This window comes from Physeter macrocephalus, unplaced genomic scaffold (assembly GCF_002837175.3).
Source record: "Physeter macrocephalus isolate SW-GA unplaced genomic scaffold, ASM283717v5 random_149, whole genome shotgun sequence".
NCBI classification, from domain to species: Eukaryota; Metazoa; Chordata; class Mammalia; order Artiodactyla; family Physeteridae; genus Physeter; species Physeter macrocephalus.
The window spans coordinates 68,058-93,068 of record NW_021145435.1 but is presented as its reverse complement, the minus strand read 5'-3'; the positions used below and the strand labels follow the sequence as shown (position 1 = coordinate 93,068).

The following is a 25,011-nucleotide window of genomic DNA, read 5'->3' as shown; positions in this document are numbered from 1 at the left end:
TGATGGTTGTGTTTTAATGCTGCTGTTGATTTTATTCCCCTAAAATGCCCAGCACTGACCTTTCTGTAGGACATGATCTATGAATATGGGTTGATGAATGAATACAGAAACACATGATTATAGGAAAGACAGAGCACCCATGGAAACCTGACTTTGAGGGCCTCCCTCCAGTCCCTGTGACATTTCTTTCCTCTGCTTTGCATACGGCTATTAGATCTTTGAGAAGAGAATAATTCAAATTTTAGGAACCACCCCCTTATAAGTTTCCTGTTTCACTTTGCTCTTCAACTCAGTGTATTAAAAAAAAAAAAAATTCCCACCAGGAGGGCCCAGGAAACAGGAAAAATAGTTGTGCTGTTGGTTTCACGTTTGGAGAAGAACAGGCTTCTCACTATCTCTGCGGCACTTGGCGTGAAAGTGGGCTTTGTTGCTGGAGACACTGCTCCCATTCAGGGCCCCCTTCCCCAGCTGCTGAGAGCTGGGCTGTGTTTTGACAGACGGGCCGAATGCAATGCAGACAGTTGTTTTAATTTCCAGCCAGATGCAGACATCACTCACACGGAGCCCGAAACCCAGGAAAGGGAGGCCGGGCACTGGGCTGCGACTCTCAGGCCTCCAAGGGCGGGTTGGAGGGGGCTGGCGGAAGCCCCCCAGGTGGCTAGGGTCACAGATATCCTGAAGGGCTGAGAGTCCCAGGCCCGGGAGAGGCATGCTGGGAGAGCGTCTGGCAGGCACCTGCCGGAAAGGTGCCTCTGGTAGGAATCACAGGACGTGAGTCAGGGGTCAACGGTTGCTCCTTAACGCGGGGTGCTATCAGTGGCTAGTGGCGTGGCTGGATCTTTGAACTGTCCAAGTCATTCAGGACAGAAATGAACAGTCTCAGGAAGGAGTTAGGCAAACTGTGGGAAATAGAATCCTACATGTCAGAGTGAGAAGGACTAGGGCAGCCTTCCTCTGGGGGCAGAAATACCTTCCACAGCCTCCCAGACACATGTCACCTTGACTCTGCTTACACGCCCCACGGAAGGGAGTCCCTGCTGGAAGCCAGGTCTGTTGCACTGGTGGACAACCTTGACTTTCTTCTGTCGAGCTTTCCTGGAACTTTTCACCCATGAGTCTTATTGCAGCCACACTGCCACCCTTCAAACAGTGGCAGATAGCTTCCACGGCCACCTTGACATTCATCTTCTTTGACCTAAATAAACATACAGGTCTATCAGCTGTACCTCAGATGCCACACCTGGGTCCCACCCCATCGTGACCACCCTCTGGAAAGTTTCTCTGGTTGAGCAACCCTCCTCTTAGAGCAGGTTGCAAAGACCTGAGCTGGGAACTCAGGTCATCTCCATCCTGACACCATGTCCATTAATGCAGCCCATGATCGAATTAGCCCCTTTAGCTATGACATCACCCTGTCAGGTCATATTGGACATAGAGTAAATTCAACCCTCGGACCTATTCCGCATGAACTATTTCAAATCAGCTACTCCCCCAGCCTCCATTTAGAATATCGATTTTTTCACTGAATTGCAAGATTTTATATTTATGCTTTCTGCATTTTGTATTTTTATTATTAAAGGGAAGTTAGGGATGCTTAAAGCTGATCATGTCACTCAGAGAAAAGCTTTGTAATTCAGAATGTTAAGTGTTTATGACGTGGGGAGAATGAGTGGGTGTGGGGGGCACCCAACAGAGAGAAGGAAGGCTCCTGGGGCTGGTACCCAAGACCTTTCGTTGTCTGGCCCCTGGTTACATGCCACCAGCCTCATCTCTCAGCCCGCCCATCCAGCATACACTCCACACTTGAGTTAGGCTGAACTTAGCCATGATTACTTTTGTTCGTGATAATCTCTGTTAGGAATGCCCTTCCAGGCATCTGCATTGGGCCCACTGTTACCCTGATTCACCCTTACTCGCCTGGTCCCTTCCTCCAGACGACAGGCTGGCCCCTTCCTCCAGACAGGCTGTGCTGGACAGCCCTCCTTTAAGCTGCCAAGGCCCCCAGGGCACATACCTATTGCCTGCAGTGGATGTTGAGCACAGTGTAGAGCAGGTCTCGGTTTGTAATTATCAGCTCCTACTGGGCTGCGTGCTCTTCCGGGGGGCAGGATCTGTGTCCTGTGTGCTGCTGTTTCTCTATCACACAGCACCGGAGCCTCTCATAGTGACATCTGATAAACAGTTGCCAGGTGAGCAGCGTTAGACTCCATCCCGAGCCTCTCAGGCGCATGCTGTGAAGGCATCTCCATCAGATCCTTTGTCCCCCTGCTAGAGGCAGACCACTGTGCCGCTGGACCACAGGTTGTGTTTCCACTTGGGTTCGCACATCCAGTCGGTGGGGGACCTCTCTGCCCTAACAAATGAGATCCCATTCCCAGCCCAGCAGCCTCCAGCCCCAGCCAGCAACAGATACCCAGGACATACCAAATGCAAGACTTCAATCTTCTGACCCTTTGCCTGGCCTTAATGTCACACCCGCTGAGCAGGTAAGGGTGAGTAATGACCAAACGGGCCCGGCTCGTGTCCCCGCAGGGCCCCACCTGGAAGCCAGGAGGAGGCCACATCCTCTGGGGGGCAGAGGCTTGATCTGTACGTTCCCACTTTCCCCAGCAAGACAGGCAGCTCATCTATGTTCCCATTTAGCCAGACTTTTCAAAGGATGGGAGATTTACTAGAGAAACTGAATGCACGCATCAGAGAATGGGATAATTGGATCCAGGTGGTATGTTTGGTTGGCTGTAAAAAGACCATGCCATTAGATGAATATTATTTGATAGGAAAAGTTTCTCCTTCTCTCCCTTTTTAAATGTCTTCTGTGCAGGCAGGATGTCTCAGCCCAAGCCCAGCTGAAAGCTCTTCAGAGACGAGTTGGTAGCACTCAATAGCCTTTCAACAGCATTAACCATTTTCAGCCTTTGCCAGGAGCAGGCCCAGCTCTCCAGAGGACTTTAGTGCAGGCAAAGAGAAACTGGAGGATTTGCTTCCACCTCCAGCAAAGGCAAGAAGCCTGGGGCCTGTTAGCTGTAACTGCCTCGTGCGGGGCAAACAGATGAGAACACTGAGGCCACCGATTCACAGCGCCACGCCCCCCCCACTGTCACCTCTTAGGGGGTGGTGACAGTGCAAGTGTGGTTAGGTGTAGTTGAGTCTGAACACACCTCTGCGAGACGTCTCTCCCCGATCTAACCTGCTCTCTTTTCCCTCTCGGCCAGATCACCAGGGTCCCTGTGGAATCCTGTGAACAGTACACGACTTGTGGGGAGTGCCTGAGCTCGGGGGACCCTCACTGTGGCTGGTGTGCCCTGCACAACATGTAAGTTTGGCACATTCTGGGAAAAAGCCTGGAAGGCAGAAAACCAGGTGCTTTCCTGGGAGTGTTGATGAGGATGTGACATCAGTTCGTAGGGAGAGAGGAATTTCCCTCTTCTGAGCAGTAATTCTCATCGTGGTTGGAGCGCTGAGAACAGGAAGAGGAAAAGAGGCCATGGGTGGGCCTTCTTTCTAAGTGCAGCGCCTCTGCCTCTCGGTTTTTCATCTCACCTCCAAAATCTGATCCCCCACCCTCTCCCCCACTGGCCAGCTGCTCTGAAGTCTGTACCTTTTCTACAGGGAAGGGTAGTGGTGTTGGAAGAGCTCACAAGGGAAGTTGTAGAATCTCTAGGTTTCCCAAGAACCTCCTCAGTGTAGCCTGATCGAGGTGCCTCCTTCCTGGAGTTTGCACTAGAGTTAGGAAGCTTGGACTCCAGTTAGCTGCTGTGTGACCCAGGATGGTCCACTGACAACCGTGGGCCTCCATTTCCCCATCGCTAAATAGGGGTAATGCCTACCTCGCAGGTGAACTGGGAGGATTAAATGAAATAATAAATCCTTTGGCGATAACGAAGCTCAGGATAAGCTACACAAGTCAAGATCATTGTTATGGACGCAGAAGCCTCCGGAGGACCCTTCTGGCCTCATTACTTCCTGATTCCAAGAAGTCTGCATCTCACTCCAACTGGCCTTACATCCCTATTCAGATACATCCCCTGCCATTGAATACCAGCTCAATAGAAATGCAAAATCACACTTAAACTTCCTAATTCCAAGTGCCCCAGAGGGAGAGAAGAGGGTGAAAACTCCAAAGGCAGGAACTGGCTAGGAATTCTCTTCCCCAGTGGAGTTGGAAACTCCTTGGCTCCGTGCCAGCCGGCAAAGCATCCCCATGAAATGTGCGGGGTTTAGGGTGGGGGCGGAGGCGGAGGGCCAGAGTTCAGGGTCCTGCACAATAGCTCTTGGCTTCCAGCCTCTGCAGCAGGTGTTGGGAGGGCTATGGAGGGAGGGAGGGAAGCGGGCACCTCACAGATGCAAAATCCGGACTGGATTGGAGCCCACAGATACCGAGTTCCCTGCTTAGATTTGGAGGTAAGGGCCACCTCCACAAGTTTTGCCAGAAATGCTCTCACCAGAACCCGGACGGTGAGTCGCCATTTAGATCAGACAAGTGGTAAAGAAACTGACGCTGCTCCCACTATGCCCCCAGCATGGCAAAGGTGGCCACAATTGGGTTCCCTTCAGTGAGGCTGGCCTGGCAGCCAGAAGGCTCTGTCACCTCAAGAGGATTTCTTTCTCCACAGAACCTGACAGCCACTCCCAGCTTCATGCCTTGTCCTGGGCTACCTGCCCTCTCGCTGTGCGGTGGGTAGATCCGGCCATACTACCCACCCCCTGCTCCTCCCTGCCAATCTAGCCACAACGTCCAAGTCTCCCGGAGGCCCCAGACCACCCCGTCATCCTCCTGGGCCAGGTCAGCTGGGGCTCCTGGAATGACTGGACCACATGAGGGTAGTCTCAGGTTTCCTCTGCCGTCTGAGCTCCTTCCCTGTCATCACCTGCCAGGGCACACCTCTCCTTCCAGCAGCTCTGTTTGCCAAGAGCACATGGGGAACAAGCCTCCTCCCGGTTATACCCAGAGGTTTCTCTTCTTCTGGTCCCTCTCTCATCTTCACCAGCCCCTCCGGCAGTGCCCCCCCCCCCCCCGCAACCTGTCGCCATCCGCCTGCCTGGGTAACGGGAAGGAGTGGACGGGCTACCCCAGCTGCCAGGCCCACACACTGGATTTTAATGGAGGCAGAGGCCTGAGAGAAATTGCTCAAGAGCCTCTGGGTCCGGGGCGGGGGGCGGTTTTGAAACCTTCCTGTCTCTTCTGTATGCCTTGCTCTTGCAAGTGCGTTATTGTCTCAGAGGCTATTTATCTCTGTTAGGGCTGTTGCCATAAATAGTATGATAAAAAAGAGCCATTTCAGTGAGTCAATGAGATAAAGGCTCCAGTCAAGAGCTCACTTTAGAGCTATCTTAAGGATTCACTTAAACCTCAATAATTCTTTTCTTTGACAGCATTCATATTTAGATCCATTATGTGCCTGGAAAGGAAGAGGGGGGAGGGACTTTGGGGGGAGCTCGGGTGGGAATCTCCGCCTGGTTGTGGAAGCTTGTAGTGTCCCCGGTGGCTCTTTGGTTGGAGAAGCACCAGCCCTGGAGCGTGCTCCCATGTGACTTAAGTGGCCACCAGACGCCCCTGTGTGCAGGCAGCACGGTGCCCACCTGCTGCTGTAGGCAGAGAAGCCAAGAACCAGAGATGAAGATGTGAGGAGAAGCGGCCACACATGCCTTCTGACAGGGGCAACCCCGCCTGCGACTCCCTGTCTGTCTCTCTCTTTCTCACCACAAACATTTATTGAAAATATACCATGGACAGGTAGAATAGCTCAATGCATAAAACACGGTCCCTGCCTTCAAAGAGCCATGAATCCAGCCACAAGATCACATGCCTGCTGTCCCACAGAGCTGAGACCCTGTCCAGGTTTTTAAATATCCCTGGAGGAGAATAATAATATTCAGAATCATCATCATTAACATTGTTCTTAGAAGGGCTAAGAACAGGCCATTTTCTAAACACTAGCTCATTTAATGCTTACAGCAAGCCTATGAGGTAGTGTATTATCATTGGCCTCGGCGTTCTACAGTTGGGGGAACTGAGGCGTGGAGAGATTAAGGAACTTGTCCAAGGACCACAGCTAGTAGGCTGTAGATCTGGGGTTAGGCCCCAGGCATCACGGCTCCAGAGTTCACATTTTTAGCCTCTTGCCTCCTACTTCTCACGTCCCCAACCTTCCCTCCCTCACTCACTGAGCTTCCCGTAAAGGTGCTGTCTACCTAGAGCTATTCTGTATGTCTAAACTGCATCTCTTGTGTTGGCGGTCGATCCAACTTCTCTCGGTCTGACTTTAACTGCAGTAGAGACCATCTGGGAGTCACCAGGCCCTCTGGGATAAGTGAATGTTGTCATGAGAAGACGGACACAGGCCTCAGAGCAGCAAAGCCTTCTCACTTACCTTCAGGGGATCCTGGAGCCTCAAACAGATGGGTCTCAGAGGCCTGACCTCTTGTGAATCTGTGTTTGTGGCAGGTGCTCCCGCAGGGACAAGTGCCAGCGGGCCTGGGAACCTAATCGATTTGCTGCCAGCATCAGCCAGTGCATGAGCCTCGAGGTGCATCCCAGCAGCATCTCAGTGTCTGAGCACAGCCGGCTGGTGAGTAAACTCATCCGGAAGGTTGGAGGGGTGGGGTGTGGGACCCACACAAGTGTGCGCGTGTTCCTTGAACACTTGCACAGTGTAAATGGCTCACACTTTAAATGCTCCGAGGAAACTTGATATTTGTAGGAAAACTATAGTAACTCTTATTGTAAAGGGCCTAGTCATTCGCCATGCCCCTTGCAGATTCCTTACCTATTGATCTGTTTTGTAAATCTAGATTTTTGCGTTTAGTAACAAACAGCTACAACATAATGCAATCCAACGCCGTTCTTTGGTATATGGTGTATTTCAATCGTCCACTTGATACAGTCTCTCACAGAAACCTGGAGTTGCCTTTGTGCTTGTATATGAGAGAGAGACAGACAGGCAGACACAGAGAGACTGAGACTTAATTCACAGTATGTGCTTAGAATATTAAAGAGAATACAATGGTCCTTAACCACCTGTCGAGCTGCAACCCCAAATACTTCGTGTCCTCAGGCCCTGCACGATTATTTCATTCTGGAGGTTTTATGAGCATTCACAAATGTTAATTAGTTAATGAACCTTCCAAGACTTGCGTTCATTCATCCCCACCGGGAGGTTTTGGCTCGCATGGAGCTGAGGGAACAAACAGCAGAGTTTGTACCTAAGTCTCTCAGCCCCATGGAAACGAAACTGGGGCAGAGATTCAGCAGCAAACAAATGTATAGAAAGGCTAGGTGATAGCCATTGTGACTAAGAAATCCCTGCCAGGTGGGATGACAAAGGGAGACCTCCCTCCGTGAGGACCGGCCACTTGCAGGCCACAGGGTGTTGCCACCGTGAACCCTCACGGGCACTCCCCGCTGGGATAAACATTTCTCACCTATTGTTTCAAACACCGCTTAGATATTATATTGTGGTCACTTAGTACAACCCCATTTCCAAGTACACTGGATTCAGAGCAGCGTTTTGCCATTAAATGATTTCTCAATCAACAGATTCTTCTGACACTCTGTGATATTCTTACCATTCAAAGGAGAGTGTTCAAACTTGAAAGGCCTGCAAACCACTGACCTAGATCCCTGGAACCCTAAGAAACAGCAGACATCATCTGAGCCATCAGTGTCCACTTCCTGCCTTCCTCGGGATCCCCTGAGCTCCTTGTGAGGCGACTGCCCTACTCTAGGGGAGCCGTCAGGGGGCAGAGAGCCAGAGAGGAACAGAGAACAGAAACTCGAGGAAACCCACCACCTTGGCAAGCAGACCCTAAATGACAGCCAGGCTGAGGAGCCAGCTGTCTTTCGCCAACCCAGTAAACTCCTTATAAACCTCCAGGCTGGTGATAACGTGTTCTCCCATGAGCCAGGGCTAAGGCTTATTTGTGAAGGGCTCAGCTCATGACTTGCTTTCAAGTTTGCATGATTTCATGTCAAAATGAGCTGGGTCTGAGATGGGTTTCGGGACCTTTCCCCCTAGCATCCCTCCCTCCCCCTCCCCCCAGTGCTTTCTGCTGCTGGACAAGACTGAAAAATTAATAGTATTAATAATAAAGACCATTGGCCCTGCACACCCCTCGCGGTGCTACTGTAATTGTTCAGTGTCAAAGCCAGAAGGTCACCTGGACCAACATCCTCTTTATCGATGAGGTCAGTGGAGATGAGTGAGCTAGTGGGCAATGGCAGGGCCAGGCCTGGAGCCCAGGTCTCCTGAGCCCCAAGGGCTCTTCCTACAGCATTATCCCTTTGCTCCTCTCCCACAGCTCAGCCTGGCTGTGAGTGATGCTCCCGACCTGTCTGCGGGCATCTCCTGTGCCTTTGGGAACCTGACAGAGGTAGAGGGACAGGTGTCTGGGAGCCAGGTCATCTGCATCTCACCAGGGCCCAAGATTGTCCCTGTCATCCCTCTGGATCAAGGTAAGAAGGGTCTGCCGTGAGAGTCGTATGCTAGGGGCTGCCCTGCCAGGGTGGCCAAGAGAAGAGGAGCCAGGGGACAGGGTGGCAAGTACCAGCACAGACTGACTGACAGTTGCCTGACTAGGTCTCCTTATGCCAGATACCCATAGGGCTCATAAACTTGTTTTGAGTTTGAAAGCAAACTGTCATGCCCCAAAGCAAAATTCAGGAAGAGGGAAATGCCTTGCTCCCATTTGGGTTAAGCCTGCACGGTGCATAAAGATTTTTTCCAGACTTCCCTTCCCTTCGAGGAATGTCAGTGGCTTCAGCCAGTGGTTTTCAGCGGGTTCTCTCCATAGAACTGGGGGCTTTTAGGGCTTTCGACCTGATATTTCTTTCTTTTGTTTTTTTTTGAATTTTTGAATTTTATTTATTTTTTTATACAGCAGGTTCTTATCAGTTATCCATTTTATACATATTAGTGTGTATATGTCAATCCCAATCTCCCAATTCATCACGCCCCGCCCCCCCCACCCCTTATTATTTTATACAGCAGGTTCTTATTAGTTATCCATTTTATACATATTAGTGTATGTATGTCAATCCCAATCTCCCAATTTATCACACCACCACCACGCCCGCCACTTTCCCCCCTTGGTGTCCATACGTTTGTTCTCTACATCTGTGTCTCAATTTCTGCCCTGCAAACCGGTTCATCTGTACCATTTTTCTAGGTTCCACATATATGCGTTAATAAACGATATTTGTTTTTCTCTTTCTGACTTACTTCACTCTGTATGACAGTCTCTAGATCCATCCACATCTCTACAAATGACCCAATTTCGTTCTGATATTTCTTTTTTTAAAATTTTTATTCTATATTGGTGACCTGATATTTCTGACAGTAACTGAACATATTTGACCAAGCAGGGGACTCTGTGGGATCTGATCCATTACCTCCTCCCTAAGAGGGGGGCTGGGGGTGTCTGGGTCTCAGTGATGGGCTGGTCATCAGCAGGATGAAAGGGAGTCTCTTGGAAGAAGATTCAAGAAGGTTCCATCTACCATCGGTGCCCCAGGGGAGCCCTGGAGTGGCTGAATGATTTACCCTCCGTCTCTCCACTGTGCCCCAGATTTGTAACCCTCTCCTTTGTTTTCCTTTTTGCAGACTGGTTTGGGCTAGAGCTGCAGCTGAGATCCAAGGAGACAGGAAAGATATTCGTCGGCACCGAGTTCAAGTTCTACAACTGCAGCGCCCACCAACTGTAAGCACACCCCTTGCAGCACTAGTAATTGTTCAGTATCAAAGCCGGAGGATCACCTAGACCAACGTCCTTCTATAGAGATGAGGTCGGCAGAAATTAGTAATCAAGCGGGTAACGGCAGGGCCAGGCCAGAAGGAGTCTTGCCCTGGGTCTGGATATGAGTGTGGGGTTGTTCTAAGTTCCCTTAGAACAAGAATCATATTGTATTCACCTCACAGTCTCCCAGTTGGACCTGGCACATTGTCTGGAAGAGAGTAGGCTCTCCATAACTGTTACTTTTCAGTTATATTCCATTTATTCAGTTATATTAAACCCAATGGCTTCACTCTCCACAGCCTCTGATCTCATTCAGTCTCCCTTGCAGCACACCCTACGCTCAACTCTCAAACTAAGAGTCAAAAGAGGGTTTGAAGTAAAAACAAAGGTCATGGCCCAGGACCCAGAAGAAAAGTTCTCCATTTTATACCAATTGGTGGTGGATTTGAACATGGAGACTGACAGCCATTGGAGTTTGGACACATCATCCATGACCACATGAAGAGGGACTCAGAGATGGGGAACTAGCCTCACCCAGCCCTCAAATAAAGGACTCAGGCTGGGAGAGGGAGAGGAAGCTTTAAACTCGACCGTGGTCCAAACTGAGCCTTCAACTTTTCAAGGAGGAGGGGAAAACCAGACCCAACCACCAGCCCTCAGAGGGGCTTAAGTGCAGCCCGGCTGACCTCACCAGCCATCTCCAGCAGCAGAATGCCTACCAATTGAGTGCCCTTGGCTGTGAGATCCTACAGCTGTGCAGGAAGCTGGGAGCATTTCTTAAGTAAAAAGCAGGGCCCAGAGTGGAGGAGAGAGAGACCCATACTTAGTTTCTGCTGGTTCCTCTCTCGAAGTGAGACTGAGACTCCTTCCATACCATCTGGAAACTCATGCACCATTTGATTTAGAAAGAAGGAAACGCGTCTCTATAATAGGGCCACATAAGGGTCATGTGACCCTGGTCAATCAACAAGGAGAGAGATCAAGCAACAGCTCCATGCCAGAAGGAGCAGTACCTGAGAATATTCTATGGACCCATCCTTCCCCTTGCCCAGGGCAGGAACAGCCTGAGGACTCCAGCAGTATCAAGTCTGAGGGTCTAGGCTGTGGGCACGATGGGCCCAGCAGTCCATGTGGGGAGAGGGTCTGTTTGCAGCTAAGCCCTAAAGGAATTTAGCCATCAAAATAGGCAAATGAGCCTCCTTAGTCTCCTCTTTTCTGGTCTTGATTTTTCATGATTAGAATCATCTTCTAGAGTTCTAGGGTGTCCACAGTAGCTAAGGAAAGAGACGTACCTGAGCCCCATGTGGCCAACTGAGAAAGACAGAACAAGTGGTAAAAACGGCCTGGGAGGAGGCAAGGCAGGGCAGTATGTGGCTGAAGCTGAAATGAATAAAATTGCCCCCTACCCACTACATTCCAATCCTAGCTAACTGTTTTGTTGGGAAATGCAAGCATCTTGGAGAGTGAACTTCCCACAAAACAGCAGTGAAGGAATACATTGTTTGTGAGAGCATCCACATCTCCATGGCAACTCAGTGTGATGTCACCACTTTCAACCATATTGCCATGGCAATGGAGATGCTGTCACAGGCAACAAGTTTTAGCAGAAAAACAAAGCAGGTATCCTTGACAGGAAAGATTGCATTTTATTGCAAAACACTATCTTACCCTTCTTTACTCCTGGCATTCACAGTTAAAAATCACAGAGTCAAGTTCAATTCTTTCCTTTTACTATGGTACACTGAGGCCCATAGGGTATAAGTGCCGCAACGAAGGTCACAAAATTAGCCAATGGAAGAACCTGTTCTAAAACCCTGATCTCATCATCCTTGGTCCATTTTCATGATTTACTTGCTGAATCATAAGATGTTAGCAAGAGTCAATCCATCTGGGCTAGGTTCAGGAACAAAGTAACTAGGGGCATATCTAGAAGGGGATAAAAATATTTGGCATGGGGAAGAAGTGTAGATGGGCTAACGCACCCAATCCACTGTGGAGTATTAGCCAGTGACCCCTGGATCAAGCCCCATCCGCCCAAATGTCATCAGAGCTCCCACCAGGTGGCGCCAGATTGCAGACCTGGCCGTGTCCCTTCCAGGTTGGTCTAGTTGTGAGAGGCTAGACTAGAGGATCTGGCAAGAAGCAGGAAGAACAACCCTACCTGCAAAACCCGCCTCCCTGACAGTGGTCTGATCACACACAGAGAACCTAGATGATACACACAGCCTCCAGGGGAAACCAGAGGGAAAGAAGTGCTCACTCACCCTGGGGAGAAAGGCAGAAGCCACACACATAGCCTGTTGCTATCTATGCCTGGCTACCTGGAGAGTGGGACAAAGTTATCATTTAATACCGTTTACTCCCCCAAAACTCAGAAACAAAGGTGGTATGAACCAATCATTAACACTCCAATGTGATTTAAGCACTTAAAAATAATACATTTAGCACTGTAAATACTTTTCAAAATCACATCTTATACATTATCTCGTTTGACACGAAACACCCCATGGAGTAGACAGGAAAGTTTTAGTACAGACAGATGAAGAAATTCCGAGTCAGAAGGTAAAGTCCTTACTCAGGGTGACCCCAGTGGCAGTGGCAGAGGCAAAACTGCAACCAGATCTGCCCAATTTCTATCCCTGCGCTCTTTGGGCGAGTCTGTCTTTATTTTTTTAATTTTATTTATTTTTATACAGCAGGTTCTTATTAGTTATCTATTTTATACATATTAGTGTATATATGTCAACCCCAATCTCCCAATTCATCCCCCGCGATTCTGTCTTATATGTGGTGGTATGCTGGCAAATGTTTAACTATCAGAAATCAGGGGAAAAACGTATTATATGGCATTTTCCAATTTCTGTGGCATAAATACTCCCTCCATGGCTAATTTCCAGCTGCTATCATCATGCCAACCGCTTGTAAAATTCCTGAAAATATGAATAATTGGCTGTCATGAGCTGATACAGACCAGCTCTAGCACACCAGTGGTTTCTAAGTTACATTATTCCCACTCTGAACACATTTTTCTCTCAATTTTCTGGTCCTGTGACCATCTTAGAGGGATAAGCCACCATTCTCAGGGCTGGGGATGCCCCACCAATCTACCCCTCCGAGAGTGAGACTAGGATAACAGACTTCCATCATGACACATGGGCTACCAGGCACCCTTACCTTCCCTGTCTGCTCCCTTCTCTTTGCCTCTTACTGTCTCTATCCTTGCAGGTGCCTGTCTTGTGTCAACAGCGCCTTCCGCTGCCATTGGTGCAAATACCGAAACCTCTGTACTCATGACCCCACCACCTGCTCCTTCCAGGAGGGCCGGATCAACATTTCAGAGGTAAGCGTAGCTCACCCTGGCACAACAGCAGCCCCAGTGAATCTGAGTGGTCCTCCTTTTTCAGATGGTCCGTCCAACAGCTTGGCCATCTCCTTGCCCTGGTCCATGTTGGTCTTCTTGCCAGAGATGTTAGAAAGCCCTGGTATTGTAAAGCTAAAAAAAGTGGCAGCAAATACCCCAGAGAAGGAGAAGTGTGCCATATTTGCTAGACTCCTAAGACTGTGTGCATTCAAAAGCTTGAGGGGACCTGAGGGTTGAGACTGAAAGTTTAGAGGAAATATATCCAACCGAACAAGCCCCATGGTCTAGAAGAGTGTAGTGAATGGCGTTTGTTCTTTGAGTCTAAGCCCTTTGCTTGGCTGCAGACATAGTCTAGTTCAATAGAACATTCACTCTCAGCCACTCTTTCATGCCAGCCTCCCTTCCTAGTCTAAAATTCAGCGATTCTTTGACTCTGGTGTATGACTGTGTGGGTGGCCTTACAGAAGAGAGAGGCAGTCAGCTGGTGAAAAGAACCAGGCCTTTTTGCTAAAAGTCCCATTTTATTGTAGAGTCGAAGTGCCATCCCTAAGGCCAGACCCACCTTGTCATCAACACAGTGCAATATCAGATTTCTTCTCTTTCCAAGGAATATCCCCCCCAGTGATATTTCCTTGAGGTTGACTTTCTTACAGATTCATAGCAGGCCTTAGGACGACGAAGCCTGCTGGGTCAGTGTCTAATGTTTTTCATGCCCCAGAGTGACCAGTAGGTGAGTTTGAACAACTATAGAGACCTTATGTATTCCCACAAATGCACATAGGTATAAATATACATTCCCCTCTCGTTCCACCTTTTAGAAAATCCTCAAATGTAAATAAGTGACAGTGTAGCATTTTGCAAATACTGCTATGGCCTTTACATGTCTCCCTCTTGCACTAGGCTACAGGCTCCCTAAAGGCAAGGATTACATATTATCTGTAAATCCTCAGTGCCTTTTTCAGTGAAAGTCTGTAGCATGCATGCATGAAAGCTTAGAGGAACCAATGACCACTTTACCCAAATGCCATTGATAGGAAGTGTTCCTTGGAGCTACTTGTCTAAGATTTCAAGAAATAGAGTCTTTTCTGTCTCCTAATCTGGGTAGAAGTACTGGTTGCTTCCATGCGTAAACACGGGAAAGTAAGCCTTGATATACATGTCAGCATGATGTACAATTTAAATACCTTATAATTTTATTTGTCAATTATACCTCAGTAAAGCTACATTTTTTTAAACATTTTTAATTTAAGAAGAAAGCAGACCTTGAAAGGTTTCCCAGACACACACACAGACACACGCACACACACACACATACGTGACCGTGAATTCTTTTGAGCTTCTGAAACAATATGTGTTATATTCAGCCAGAAAAAAATGGAGTTTGCCTGTCTTGAAAGAGAGACACACAGATGGTGCCCACAGGCGATATCTAAGGCAGACCCGACCACAGGTGCCTCAGCAGGATGGAACCAGTTACCTAGTGCCCTGAAAACCTTTCAAGGAAGGCTTTTCCTCTGGCCAGTTTGTATGCTTTGATGTAGCTGACCGGAAAGCGCCACCCTGGTCTTAGTGGACACCGGAAATTAACCCCAGCCCTGGGATTCTGCAAGAGGATGAGACTGCTTTCAGGCCAATCTTCTCACCCAGAGGAGAGGACCCATGAGCCGAGGGTATGGTGGGAGAGGGCGTGAGCCCAGCTTGGGTGTCAGTAGAAGAACGGCCTAGGGAGGCAAGGAGGCCAGGGCAGGGCTGTGCAGAGACGAAGGGTGGGCAGTGAAAGGTCATGGTAAACAGTCTCAGAAACTGACCTTCACAGTGGCCACTTCTAACCTCCGAAGTTTGTTAATAAAATAAATCCAGGAGGACCACAGAATGCAGAGAGAGAGGGTGACACGCAGGTCCAGACAAGAGGGAGCAGCTGCTTCATTTTCATCTGGCTGCCGGGCTCCCCTCGGGCAAAGAGAAACCCGAAGCCAAGCCGGACAGGACCCAACGGGCAGCTGGAGTGAGGGCGGGAGAGGTGTCAGACCCAGCGAGACCAGTAACTCTGCCCCGTGTGGAAGCCGAAGGGCTGAGGCCCAGAGGCTAATTGAAATCATGACACCTCCCTCTCGCCCTTTAGAAGTCACCGGAACACAGCTCCCTCTCGGCCACAGGTGACTCAAGAATTCCAGAGGACTGGGCCTGGGAGAAGCTGTTGCCATCCCAAGTCAGGATTAAATGAATACCGAAAGAGCCCTGGGGGGAGAGCCAGAGGCTTCCCATCTCCTTTTTCATTTCCTCCCTTAATGTCTGTTCCTTGAGGTGAGAGAGATGCCTTTGTCTCCGTCACCTCCCCCTCGCCCTGCTGACATGAACTAGCCAGCAGGGCCCCAGAGACTGGGTGTGGGTGAGGATGCTCCAGGGCTCCTGACTACCCAGGAAAGGAAATAGGCCGCAAGTTCCCAGGAGGTTGCCAGGGCCACAGCCACTCCCATGTCCTTTCTCAGCAAACAGCTCCCAGACCCTGCCCTGTCCTGTCCAAAGCTCTGCTTGGCGGGGGAGCCCCGTTCCTGAAAATGTGGGGAACAGCAAAGGTGCACGTGGCCAGCTCGAGTGAGGTTCCCCTTACTCAGTTAAGAGTCCTGCCTATGTCCTCAGGTTCTTCTGGGGACTGGAAATCCCTTAGGTGCCTCTTTGGGGCTCCTAGAATATCTCTTTTACACTTCCAGTAAGGGCCCCCCAACTTGGAATCAAAATTTTACATCTGTCTTCTTCCTAGAAGCAATGTATAACTGATCAGCTCCACTGATGTGTATAGTAACATGAATGTATCACACATTTGCATTTCTCTCACATGTGACAGGAGGGCGGGGGATGGGGGGACCAGTGGCATTAGTATCACTTGGGAACTTGTTAGAAATTCAAATTCTTGGGCCTCATCCCAGATTAGGCTGAAGATTGAGAACCACTGACATATGGCATCTCAGTTGATTCTCACAACAGACCTGCAGTTTCACATAATTCATATTTGACAGATGTAGTAACCAAGATGCTAAAAATCTGGGGTTTTGCCCAAGGCTACAGAGAACTCAGGCATCCAAAAAGGCAGAGTACAGGATGCTTTCTCCAGAAAATCAGAACTGGTCCACTTGTCTATTTCCACGGTCGCAGCCACACTTGCGGACCTAACCTCAACCTAGCCCTGCACCGTTGGTCATGAGGGACCTTTACAAATCCATCCTCACAGATGGAGAAATTGCCCATGGAATACAGGTCAGTAGTGCTACTTCCAGATACAAAGGCAACCAGGACATGAGATGAATCTGCCTACTTCTTTCCAGAGGGCTGATGGACCAATCCCACACTTAGTCCCGATAACCAAGAACCACCGTGCTAGAGTGAATGCAATTCGAAATAAAAATATTAGTAGTTAACATTTATTGAGTGCTTACTATATATACAACATTATACATGTACATTTTTATCTCATTTAATTTTAACTACTCTATGAAGTGGATTCTCTTATAGATGAATAAGTTGATAAGTTTAAACAATTTTCCTATGATCCTCACATAAATGCAGAAGTCATGATTCAGTGTTCCCGAGCTGGTTCTAAGGATGTTGAAGTCCTCCGATCCTGTGTTCACGTACACATGCGAGAAATATGCGGTAATAATGTTAACATGGTTAACCCAGTTTATCACCTCTTACAACAGACCTTCATGTCCCTCTTGCCTGCAGTCTAGGGTTGTCAGGTATCACAGGCCCCATTTTATAGATGAGGAAGCTGAATTTCAATTGAACCGTCTCTTGAGCTCTTTTAAGGTAACAAGCCAAACCTCTCCCCCACTCAGAGCACAGCAGATCTCTGATGGGGTCCCAGAGATCTGGGCCTCCCTGGACCGGATCAAGCTGTGACACGGTTGTTTGCAAGTGGGTGTGCGCAGGAGTATGTATGGCTTTCAGCTTTAGAAGCTCATCTCCCTCCACGGCTAAACCAGGCCTAGTGAGATGTAGATACATATATCTTCTGTACGCCCTGTCCCAGAGGAAAGATAGAACCAAATAAATCCGATTAGCTTCCCAGGATGCTGGCTGCTGTCTCTCTTTGAAGTCCAGCGGGTGAAGATAATGTCATTTCCACATGGGAGAAGTCGTTTCTGAGGGCTGAAGGGTCCCCAGCGCTGAAAGCTGGAGAAGCGCAGCTAAACAGGGTGGATCATGCGGCCCAAAGGTTCGTACATAGGGCTGCTGTGCCAGGGTCCTGCCCTCCCTCTGGTCGTGTCTCCTGCTCCGCAGCTCACCCCTCCCCTGGGATGTTCCCCAAAAGGACCTCTGCTCATCTTGATAGAAACTCAGATTGCTGCTCAGGAGGACTCTCCTGCTGCCAGTTAGCCTAGAGACAGAAGGAGGAGTAAGATGACCTACAGAGGTCGTTCAGGAGACTGGGCGGATCTGCAGGAGCAATGGGGATTTTAACAATGTTCACAACAGTCTTCACATGCTGCAGAGAAAGCCTACCATGATTATTTGCTCTCTTGTTCTTAGGACAGGAACAGTGTGCTTGCGTATGTGTGTGTACTCACAGAAGCAGACAGCTTGGAAGTGGCCTTATCGTATCTAATGAAACCCATCACCTTCCTAAAGCCCCAGAGGTATTGAAGTTCCAACAACTTGGCAATGTTCAGGCTGCCGGCTCTCCTGCACCTGCCTTCAGCCCTCACCACTGCCATTTCCACCTAAGACTCACTGCTCCCTCAAGATATTCACCAGAACAATCTCACAACCCAAAGAGTCTGTATATCCCTGTATTTCCTCGGAAGAAGAGAGTGTACCCGGGCACCAGCCATGTCTTCTCTTTGCCCTAGAGAAGGGAAGGAAGGATGCTATTCCATCTGGCCTGAGAGAAAACAGACAAAAAACAAGCAAAGCCTAAGGCATTCTTTTCTCCTGGGGCAATCTTGGAACCCTGTTTAGGCATTTGGAAAGCCCCTAATCATCATCCTTCAATTTAGTCCCCAAAAGTCTGAAACTCTGACCATGGGAATTTTTTCTGAGATTGTAGAATCTCTTTAAAAAAACTCATAAAAGTACTCATAAAGTCTCCTTATGATTCTCGAACTTCCAGGCTGGACCAGACAGCACAGCCCAAAGGATGAGGGTGTGTGTGGGGTGTGTATTTGTGTGTTCATGTATATACACATGCATACATATATTTTTTATCATAGTTAAATGCAATCTTGTTTACTAACCTAAGACATTGTACTCCCAAAAGCACATCTTTAAGACTCCACTCATGAAATTTGAATTTGTTCTCTGAGCTCATTAGAGATGAAAAAAACAACTGGTCACCCTTTACAATATATCAACTAGTTCTTTTTTCTTTTTTTTTTTTTTTAATTTTTAAAACTGCCTCAGTTTTAATTTCTAATATAGTGAACAAAAGTTCTTGAGGTCCTTAATTTTTTTCTTAATAGTTTTTTTAAACAAATTTGTTTATTTTATTTATTTATTTTTGGCTGCGTTGGGTCTTCGTTGCTGTGCGCGGGCTTTCTCTAGTTGCAGCGAGCGGGGGGCTACTCCCCGCCGCAGTGCGCGGGCTCCTCACTGCGGTGGCCACCCCGCCCCCCCCGTTGCAGAACACGGGCTCTAGGAGTGCGGGCTCAGTAGTTGTGGCTCTCGGGCTCTAGAGCACAAGCCCAGCAGCCGTGGCGCACGGACTTTGTTGCTCTGCGGCATGTGGCATCTTCCCGGACCATGGCTCGAGCCTGTGTTCCCTCCTTGGTGCATCTGTCCACATCTGTCGGTGAACAGAAGCCACTGCGTGAGTACCACGTGCATACCCCAAAACACTACGCAACGCTGTCCTGGCTGCCCTCCGCGCCACCGCCGCCGTCTCGCAGGCTCCGTAGGATCCTCCGGCTCCTGCCAAAACTTTTCCCATTAATCCCCAGGTCCCTATCACCTAGTTCTGATTCTGAATATCTATTCTCTCCCTCTCTCTCTTACAGGTATACACACACACATGCACACACACACACACACACACACACACACACACACACACACCCTCATTATACCTCAGCCTTATTTCTAGTCTAAATTTAAATTCTAATTTATTAGACTCAATGGGAGTTTTTTAGCCACTAACAGGAAATAGTATCTCCTTTTCAGTGGGATGCCTGGGTTCCCCTAAAGTGGTGTTCATTTTTTTTTTTTCTTCTTGGCTATAAATATATGAAAGACTGTCAAGAGTGCCCGCGGGGATTGAAAGTAAAAGTGCAGTAAAGAGCAAGTTTATGAGTTGGCAGCTTGAGTGACTGACTTCTAAACAGGGACCCATCTGTTCTGGGGTTGCCTTATGCTCCTGTCTCCTGTGGAAAACTTGCCTGCTTGATATCCTCACGTGCAGTCACTGAGGGATGGCACCGTGACCCGTGAGGTTCTGCCTGACCCTCCTAGATAGTTTTCTGTGGGAGTAGGTTTCTGTGGGAAATTTCTCCTGGACCCAGCTTTTTATAAATCCTCAGGATTCCTTAATAGATATAGATGTACCAATTTAGTAATCCTGTGACTCCAGAAACAATGACCATTTCCAACCCCAGCTTCGGGAGTCAAACTCCTGCTCAAGTCTGTAGATGTCCAGACGGCAGGACTTTACCTCATGTCTAAAAAATCTAGGAAGTTGGAGCCAAATAGAAAGTTTGAGATCGTTTTGTCTGTTGCTTTATTTTCTTATTTTCCATTTACCCTCCCACAAGCAATGACTACATGTCAGGAATTTGGATAAAGCCTGGGGATACGGAGGCAAATAAGATGCAGCCTAATCCTCAAGGCTCACAGACCAATAAGGAAGACAAGTAAATGAGAAACTGCAATTCTGAGGGCTAAATGCGATTGGGGAGAGTATCCGTAACCCATCCTGAGGGCCAGTGCAGGGAAAGGGGCAGGGATGGCTTTACAAAGGAGCTGCAGGGTTGAGTATGAAGGCTAATTAAGAGGTAATCAGCTAAAGAGGGCTGAGTCAGGGGCCAGGAGGAAGATTAGGGGGGTGGAAGGGGAGTGTTGCTGGTGGAGAGAAAAGCATCTTCAAAGGATCAGAGGTTGATAAGTGAGGGAGATGGTCCCTCAGGACTAACCTTAAATTCCTCCGTGGTATGGCTGGACCAAGATGCCCAAGAATCACAGGGTAAGAAGGAGACAGGAGCCAAATCATGAAGGGAAGGGCTTGCTCCTGCAGCCACTGTCTAAGCCCACACTGAGTGAGAAGCCCACGGCTAAGGCAGTCCATGGTTTCACAGTCCTGTGGCACCAAAGGCTTCTTACCAGGGATGCCTCTGGCATTAGGAGAGGGACCATTTATTGTTCCAGAGTGTCCCACACCTTGAGGAAGTTCAGCGTCCTGCCCCACACCCGGCACTAAATGCCAGTAGCGCCCTCTGCAGGGTAGCAACATACCAACACCCCCCCACACACACACACCTTCCCAAAGGCTCCCTCTGAGAGCCACCACCACCACGGAGGGGAAGGGGACAGGGAAAGGGATGCCTTCGAGACGTTGCCCAGTTGATCCCCGGAGACAGGAAATGATTGCACATGGAGGAGGCTGTGTGTTCTCATTGCCAGAGGCCACTGGGCAATGTCTCCCTGGAGAGGGAGAAAATGGGAAGGGGGTGGAACTGTCAGGAGGTGGTCACTTGACCCCTGGTGGAGAAGCAGCCTCTAGAAGAAGAACTAAGGAACATCACTCTCCTCCTCACTTCCTCCCTCTCTCATGATGCTTCCCCACAACCCCTCCACACCAAGACTTTTTTTTTTCCTGTTTTGTTTTCCAAAGCAATATGGTCTTCATGCAACAGTTGGTAATGAATGAGATAAAAAGCCAGAGCAGGGCTTCCCTGGTGGCGCAGTGGTTGAGAGTCCGCCTGCCGAGGCGGGGGACGCGGGTTCGTGCCCCGGTCCGGGAAGATCCCACGTGCCGCGGAGCGGCTGGGCCCGTGAGCCATGGCCGCTGAGCCTGCGCGTCCGGAGCCCGTGCTCCGCAACGGGAGAGGCCACAGCAGTGAGAGGCCCGCGTACCGCAAAATAAATAAATAAATAAAAAATAAAGCCAGAGCAAGCGCTTAGAGTGTTGCTGGCAGGGCTTGCTCCACCTCCTGGAAAGGCCACTCAATCCGATCGGCGCTGGGAAGCTGAGGCTGCCGGTAACAGATCACCTTGGGCACGGACAGTGCAAGAGGGGTGGGGTGCAGAAGCTGGGAGACAGATGAAACCCAGAGGTGGGGGGTCCAGGCTGGGGACAGGGACACGTGGAGCATCTTTCATCCTGTGTCTCAGGAGATAAAATCCACAACCTGCCATGCCGGGGCTTGAAAATTAATTCCTAAATTGTAACACGCACACCAGATACAGGACAGCTTGCGGGATGAGGATGACGATATCGAGGCCCGGGAGCTAAGAGATAGATTTCATATTCCCTGCCGACTCCGTGTTCCCCTTAAATGAGGTACATCCTTGTGGGAAGCCCGCCTGGATGCAAGAGGGTATGGCCTGGCATGGAAGGCCTGTCCACCACCCAGGCTTGGGGCGTAGGGAGGTGTGAGCCAGGACAGACCAGACGGAGGCTCTCTGCTTGCTCCCCAGGACTGTCCCCAGCTGGTGCCCACGGAGGAGATCCTGATACCCGTCGGGGAAGTAAAACCAATCACCCTCAAGGCTCGAAACCTGCCCCAGCCTCAGTCCGGCCAGCGAGGCTATGAGTGCGTCCTCAACATACAGGGGGCCGTCCACCGGGTCCCCGCCCTGCGCTTCAACAGCTCCAGCGTCCAGTGCCAGAACAGCTCGGTAAGAGCACCAGGGCAGGGCTTTCTCTCACACCTGAGCCAGGGCCTCAGCCTGGCCTGCCCCGGCTTCCAGAATCCTCCGGGTCCACAGGCTGACCCACGTCCCCAGGGACAGAGGAGTGTGCAGGCCCCAGGGTCCCTCAACAGAGCAAAGCAGGTTGATAGTGACGGAGGTGGTGGAGGGCTGTGAGGACCCTCCTGGCATAAGCTGAGAGCTTTGTGCCCTTTCTGAGTTGAAAGAGTACTTCCTGGCCTTTGGTGAAACTTCAGCCAACACCAGTCAACTTGACCCCAAACCCTGTCCGCATTCAGGGAGCGGATCCACTGGGGGGCAGGGCAGCACGCGGGAGGAGAGCTGCAGAAGAGATCAGTGCGAGGGGAAGTAGAGTGGCACGAGGGGAGGTGGGAAGGGAGGAGGAGGAAGCCATGAACTCCAAGAGCAGCAAGGGTTAAACCAATCCCGAATGCCAGACAGAAGGCACGAGGTGTTTAATTATACTACTGGCCCAGAGAAGATCTTTTCATCTGCCAACTCCCTGTCTCCCACCAGCTCTGGGAGGTCAGCTGGGAGATGGAGGGGGATGTGACAAAGGTGACAGAGGTGCTGAGGGAAGGTAATTCGCCTGGGAGAGATAAAGAGAGTTTGGGCCTCTTATCAGGGAGCTGTCAGATTCCCGGTCATGGGCACTTGATGGAATTTGTAATCGGTAGAAGGCCGCCAAGCACCCGGGGAAGGTGGGAGATGAGAAAGCAATGGAGCACAGCAAAGGGAGGAAGGTGGCAGGAAGGGCCGGAGTGACGGCCCCTGGGATCTAAGTGGCCGGGCTGGGCAGCCCCCACAGAGGGGGTTCCCACAGAGGCCCAGGGGCTGGGCCACCAGAGGGGCTGTTTCTGATGTGTCTGAGGGCTTGAGAGTCCTCTGGGAGAAAGGCCACTCCCAGCCACAGCTTTGGGGGCCTTAAGTGGCAGAGCTGATCAGATCTGTGCCCAGAAAGCTCTGGGCACTTTCCCTAGTGAACTGTTGACCAAAGTAAAGCTCACGTGCAGAAAGGAAGGACCGCCACAGGGCCTGGCCAGCCAACTGAGGCACCGCTGTGTGTTGCACATGTGCTGTGCTCAGGGCTCTGTGGGATTTACAGAGTGGCATGTGAACTCTCTAAAGAGACTAGACTTTCATGTGAAAAGATGCCAAGTAGCTCCCGGGAAGTTCCCGGTTAAAGACAGAAACACCAGGGGACGGAGAGGATGGGGAGGGCTGGGAGGGCTGGCAGAGAAGACACCTGGGGAAGGTGAGTCTGAGCTAGACTAGGAGAGTAAAGGTGGTGAAGGGTGGAGGCTGTCGGGAGAGGGAAGAATTCTTAGGAGACGTGAACTGAACACATACAGAGAGGGGCTTGGGCGGGTGTGCTTGGAGACACAAGGTGCTTCAAAGATTCTGGAAGAGAAGTGGAAGAGAAGGTTGGAGAACTAAGCTTGGATGGGATTATAGGGGGTATCGAATGCCAACTAAGGGGTTTGAGCTGGATCCTGTTGGCATTAGTGAGTAGCAGTCGGGGGGAAGACACCACAGGGATAATGTGAACGGTGCATGGGGTTCCTGAGGGAACCAGAGTCCCTGGTTTCTTTCCTGGTCCCCTGAGACAGCAGCAGCATCCCCGCCCCCCTGTGACAGAAAGCCTCATGAGCGTGTACCTCTGGCCCTCTCCCCACAGTACCAGTACGATGGGATAGACATCAGCAACCTGGCCGTGGACTTTGCCGTGGTGTGGAATGGCAATTTCATCATTGACAACCCTCAGGACCTGAAAGGTAAGCAGCTACTTCCAGGTAGAGTTTTGATCTTTCCGTGACCCTGGGAAAGACTGGGGCTGGAAGGATCAGAGCCAGCCAGCTGCTGTGCCATGAATAATACACTCCCTCTGTCAGCGTAATTCTTCAGAGGATCCTAAAGCAACATTTGGTGCCATCAAAGGAGTCCTGTTGGGAACCCTGTTTTATTACAACCAGAGCATCCGCCGGGTGGCTGCCGGCTCATCACGTTTTCCTTTGGCTCCCAGAGACTTTGAAGTGTCTGTGGAACCTGACCAGGAGAGCAGCAGGCAGGAATGTCCTGCCAGTTTCCCTGGAAATGGAGATATTATTTCCAATCAGGTTCTGGTTCCCCTGTCCCTGGCCCCAGTCACTGCACAAGGAAGGTTTGAAAGGCGGCTCCCCTGGTCCTGAGGTGGACGGGAGGGACCAGCTTGCTGACTCGAAGGCACAGCTGTTGCCAGGAAGCTCAGGAAGGAGCTGGGCTGATGCAGGAGGGGGTGTTCCATGAGGCCACCTCATTCATGTCCTACACACCCATGTGGAGGTCCTCCTGGGTGCAGGCAGGCTGCCCCCAGTACAGCATTCCTCCCAGATCTCAAGAATGACAAAAGTGACTCCAGTTTGATGAGCACTCTGGCTAGGCACTCACTAAGTGGTTTATTTGAGATTATTTTCCTAATCATCACGACAACTCTGAGGGGTATGTACCCGTATTATCCTCATTTTATCGATAAGGAAACTAAGACCCAACGAAGTTAAGAGATGGACCGAGACTGTTCACTTTGGCAACATATACACTAAAATTGGAACGATGCAGAGGTCAGCATGACCCCTGCACAAAGATGCTGCAAACTCACAAAGCATTCCATGTTTTTAAGACAAAGACTGTGTAGTATAACTTATATGTGAAACCTGAAAAAAAATGTCCAACTCACAGAAACAGAGTAGAAAAGTGGTTGCCAGGGGTTTGAGGGGGTTGGAGAAATAGGGAGAGGTTGGTAACAGGGTACAAACTTCCAGCTATAAGATGAGTAAGGTCTGAGGATCTAATGTATAAAATGGTGGCTCTGGTTGGTAACACTGTATTACATCATTGACATTTGCTAAGAGAGTAGAACTTAAATGTTCTTAACATATATTTGTGTGTATATGTATATAAATGTATGTACATATACACACGCACATATAGATATAGATATGGGAGTGATGGATGTGTTAATTAACTAGATGGGAGGAATCTTTTCCCTCTTTGTAGGTATGTCAAATCATCACAGTATACAC

At 49.7% G+C, this 25,011-nt stretch overlaps 1 protein-coding gene and 1 non-coding gene across 3 annotated transcripts in view; both read left to right on the top strand.

The window, feature by feature from the left end:
- The first annotated feature begins 3,233 nt into the window (after positions 1–3,233).
- PLXNA2 (plexin A2) overlaps positions 3,234–25,011 on the top strand; it is an 83,055-nt gene continuing 61,277 nt past the window's right edge. For both annotated transcript variants that reach the window (XM_028484238.2, XM_028484240.2), the window contains exons 1-7: positions 3,234–3,313; positions 6,446–6,569; positions 8,299–8,452; positions 9,600–9,696; positions 12,958–13,072; positions 21,719–21,919; positions 23,631–23,727. In XM_028484238.2, the coding sequence (XP_028340039.1) occupies positions 3,312–3,313; positions 6,446–6,569; positions 8,299–8,452; positions 9,600–9,696; positions 12,958–13,072; positions 21,719–21,919; positions 23,631–23,727 (790 nt within the window). In that variant the 5' untranslated portion in view covers positions 3,234–3,311. The remainder of the gene's footprint in view (positions 3,314–6,445; positions 6,570–8,298; positions 8,453–9,599; positions 9,697–12,957; positions 13,073–21,718; positions 21,920–23,630; positions 23,728–25,011) is intronic.
- Positions 24,504–24,605, top strand: LOC112067595 (U6 spliceosomal RNA). The gene has a single exon (XR_002893377.1). It is a non-coding gene; the product is annotated as a U6 spliceosomal RNA (small nuclear RNA).